This window comes from Myotis lucifugus, unplaced genomic scaffold (genome assembly GCF_000147115.1).
Source record: "Myotis lucifugus unplaced genomic scaffold, Myoluc2.0 scaffold_636, whole genome shotgun sequence".
Lineage (NCBI taxonomy): Eukaryota > Metazoa > Chordata > Mammalia > Chiroptera > Vespertilionidae > Myotis > Myotis lucifugus.
This window is the reverse complement of record NW_005871684.1, coordinates 183,910-187,894: the sequence shown is the minus strand read 5'-3', so window position 1 is coordinate 187,894 and position 3,985 is coordinate 183,910. Positions and strand designations below refer to the sequence as shown.

General features: G+C 49.0%; 1 protein-coding gene across 1 annotated transcript; it reads left to right on the top strand.

The window, feature by feature from the left end:
- The first annotated feature begins 757 nt into the window (after positions 1–757).
- LOC111823724 (beta-defensin 130-like) lies at positions 758–2,061 on the top strand. Its single transcript, XM_023746216.1, has 2 exons — positions 758–788; positions 1,880–2,061. Exons 1-2 carry the CDS (start codon positions 758–760, stop codon positions 2,059–2,061), a joined length of 213 nt encoding a protein of 70 aa, XP_023601984.1.
- The last annotated feature ends 1,924 nt before the right edge of the window (positions 2,062–3,985 follow it).

Genomic DNA, 3,985 nt, shown 5'->3' with positions numbered 1-3,985 from the left:
AATGACGCCCAAGTACAAGGTGTATGGCACCAATGCTGATTGGGGGAACGAGGGCATTTAAAGGACAAAGAGTGAAAGGCAGTCACACTTTATTCTGTGTGTGGGTAACACACACAAAGCAGGACTATATGCAGATTCCAGGCAGCCCACAGGCCTGAAAGGCGGGTGTCCTTGACGGTCTGGCCCTTTGTTTCATGACTTCCATGATCCTTTATCTCTCTCTCTCTTCCTGGCTCCACCATAGGAGTTGTTTCAGGTATAAAGTAGCCTCCTTCTTTCCTGATCTTGAGATAATCATCTTTTGAGCTGAACACATGGACTTGGGCCTGAGAAACCACCAGCAACCATGTGAGAAGAGAGAAAGGGTATAAGAACAATCATGCAGACTTAGGAAGTCAAAATTCCCTCCTTTGCAATCTGGCAATTCCCTTGATCTAAAGGTAAATAAGCCTGCTCCGGCTCTGCGTGGGCTCTCTGGGTCAGCATCACATCAGGATTGAAAGCGTGTACTGTCCCAACGCTCTGCTGCCCTGTGTCTCCACCTCTCATTGGATGAGGCCCCTTCTCTATTCTCCCAAAGGAAGTTTCTACTCCAGGCACCCAGTCCAAACCCCATGAGAGTATGTTCCCAACGCATAGGCAGCATCAGCAAAGGTGGTGCGGCAAGTGCATCACTGAAGGTGTGAAGGGCCGGGAATTCACAGTTGGAAACCACTGAGGCCAATGATAATGGACGTGAGGCTGGTGGACAGGGTGCATGACGCTGGGAGTCGGGGACATGATGCCAAGTGAGCTAAGCCAGTCACAGAAGACAAATACTGAAGGATTGCACTGCCATGAGGTGTCCAAATAGTCAAAATCGTAGAACCACAGAGCAGCAGGGTGGTTGCCAGGGCCTGGAGGGATGGGGAGCTGCTGTTCAGTGGGTGTAGAGTTTCAGTTACACAAGATGAGGAAGTGCCAGAGACCTGCTGGCCAACACTGAACCCGGCGTGGAAGCTACTGAACTGTGCACTAAAACATGTAAGAGGGTAGACCTCACGTCCAGTGTCCTCACCACAGGAAAAGAAGAAACGGTGGAGAACAGGAGGTTATCTGGAGCTGAGTGAGCCTTCCTGCCACGGTGACAGGAGGCCTTCAGAGGCATTTGAAGCCATGAGGTCCCCTTTCTTCCACAATAGTTAAGACCAGCTTGGTTTGTCTTTCCCAAACCAGTGATACCAGGGGCTTAGTAAAGGGTTAGTGTATCACAGGACAGTGAGGACGGAATGAGATCCAGGTACCGAGACTAAAGGGAACTACGGTGTTGGAGCATACAGCTCCATGCCTCTCTTCAGCCAAATGAATGAAGAAGACATATGGATGTATTTAAGGAAAACTGCTTTTCAACTTTGAGAGAAATCTTCTCTGTGTATCTACATTTAAGGGGCTTGGAACAACGTAGAAAACGTATTCCTTGCATAGTCCCGAAATGGGGAACTAGGTAAGGTGGAAACTGGAGGACTCCTAGACTGTCCGCAAAAGGAGGTGAGAATGTTGTTCCAGGAAAATTCAATAGGTGGAAAGCTTAACAACCCTGTGCTTTACCCACTACACACCAGGGACACCTCCCCTGTCACAGTGACAACACACTGCCCCTCCCGTGTCAAAGCGTGCTTCCCAGCAGAGGACCACTCTCTCCAAGCTTCTAGAAGTCCGTGGACTGCCCTCTCCACATGAGTTTGGTCCCACAGGCTCTGGCCCTCCCCCAAAGGCACTCTTTTGCCCTAAGAGTCTGATCTTTCATCCCAAAGCCAGTTTTCTGTAAACGTACGGCTCTATTTGCATTACCAGAATGTGATGGGGACTTAACGGCTTTGTCCAATCTCTCCCTGTGCAGCAAGGGCTGGCCTTATCCCGGGTAAAAAACAGTGCGTCCTTCTGAACGGCATTTGCAAGCCCGGGGGCTGCACCTCCACGGACGACACCATTGGGGTGTGTAACGACGAGCAGAAATGTTGTCGGAGGTGGTGGATACTGTTTCCCTACCCAACGCCAGCTCCCAAGTCCAAGTCTCCTTAGGAGGACGCAACCTGCCGGGCCCTCTGACACCAGGACACACGGATGCATTTGGCAGATTCCTGTCAAACCTACTTGTGCTCCCTCCTTGACGGGAAATAAAGGTCCTGCTTCTGGGTGTACTGATCCCTGAGGGATTTCTTCTGGACACCGCATGTGCAAAGCCTCTCACGCACAACAAGGCTCAACGAAATAAGAGAGGAATCTCATACCCTAAACATTTTTGTACAAAATATGACTTATTTTTTTAAAAGATAAAGATAACATTTTAAATGTGTAAAATAATATAGGTGTGAGAGAGCAGGAGGCCCTGTTGGATGAACTGAAGTGGAATAGCAACTTTCTACCTCATCTGATTCTGAACATATGTCATTTCATTACTGCTTGGGGGATGGGGGTTGAGGTGAGTTAGTCACGTGGTCTGGCTAACACAAAACCTGGGGATGAGGCACTGGCCTGCCCTGAGGCTGTGGCCCCTGCCCCTCCCCTGGCCTTGGAGGAGCAGAACAGAACTGCCCCCTGCAGCCAGGCTCCCTGGGGACACGGAGAGGGGGAAGCAGAGGAGCAGAGAATTCACTGTGTCCTGGCTCTTCCTCCCAAGTTCACCGTCACCTAACTCCACTTCCTGGTTGCAGTAATTCCCACCAGAGTAACAACTCAGGGTCATTTCTCCTTCGTGGCTGAGAAAAGTACATGGAAGAAAGAGGACGGGAATGTTACAGGACACGAGTCCCACAGGCATGGAAAGACCCTTTTGAATGAGGCCCCGCAATCAAATTCCAGGGTTGTTGTTTTTTGAGCCATAAAGCCCATGGTCACTCAGAGGAAGATGGGTGCTCCCAACTTCTAATAGTCTTTAGGATCCATGTTCCTACTATTATTAAGTTAAAAAATATTTTTATTGATTTCAGAGAGGAAGGGAGGGAGGGAGGGAGAGAGAGAGACATTAATGATGAGAGAGAATCAAAAATTGTCCGCCTCCTACATGCCCCCTACTGGGGATCAAGCCTGCAACCCAGGCATGTGCCCTGACTGGGAATCCAACTGTGACCTCCTGTTTCATGGCTCAACACGCAACCACTGAGCCACGCCAGCCGGGCTATGTTCTTATTATTAATGTGGACAGCAGGTGTCCACAAGACCATTCATTTCTTGAGTACAAGAGCCACCTTCACCCACACTTGTATGTCTAGAATACCACAGTCTCCTAACACACTAGGTGCCAACCCAGGTTCTTGCGACAGTCATCTTCAAGTTACAACTGTGGTTCTTTTGCTCACTATTCCTAGGACTTTGAACTATTTACTTAACCTTTATCTGCCGGAGCATTCTCCTAAAGAAATGAGCAAAATCAATGAACCTGAAGCCAGGGGGACTCACCTCACTTTCTCTGAGCCTTTCTGTGACTGTCCATTTCTGATCAGGGTTGCCAGAGAAAAGGCAGGATGCCCCATTAAATACAAAGTTCAGATAAACAGTGAAGATTTTTAATATAAAATGGGTAATATTTGGCACATACTTATACTAGAAGTTATTCATTATAGTTCGAAATCCGAATGGACTGAGTATCCTATATCTTTATTTGCTAAAGCTGCAACCCTATGTTGAAAACCCATTGGGGGGAAATTCCAGGAACTCCATCTGCTTAGCAGAATGCTTCCTGCCCACGGGGCCGACACCCACCTCTTCATCAATCATGCCCCCGATAGCTGGACTCGAGTTTGTCATGCACTGCCCGTCTTTCGCTAGAATGACAGGGCTGCATGGTTCCGTCGCCAGTCGGGGTTAATTGTCATGAATGGCAGATGCAGGTCAGTGGATGTTGGCAGAACGTGGCAGTCCCACCATCATCAGGAACCTGCTATGCACTGTCCTCCGTGGATTTTGCCCATTTTCATTCTCCTCTGCCAAATACCACGGTCCCGTG

Bases quoted from the DNA above. Each gene is read 5' to 3' on its own strand.
- LOC111823724 (XM_023746216.1), top strand. From the start codon at position 758: ATGACGCTGGGAGTCGGGGACATGATGCCAA. The intron at 789-1,879 runs GTGAGCTAAGCC...CTCCCTGTGCAG, and splicing joins AGTCGGGGACATGATGCCAA to CAAGGGCTGGCCTTATCCCG.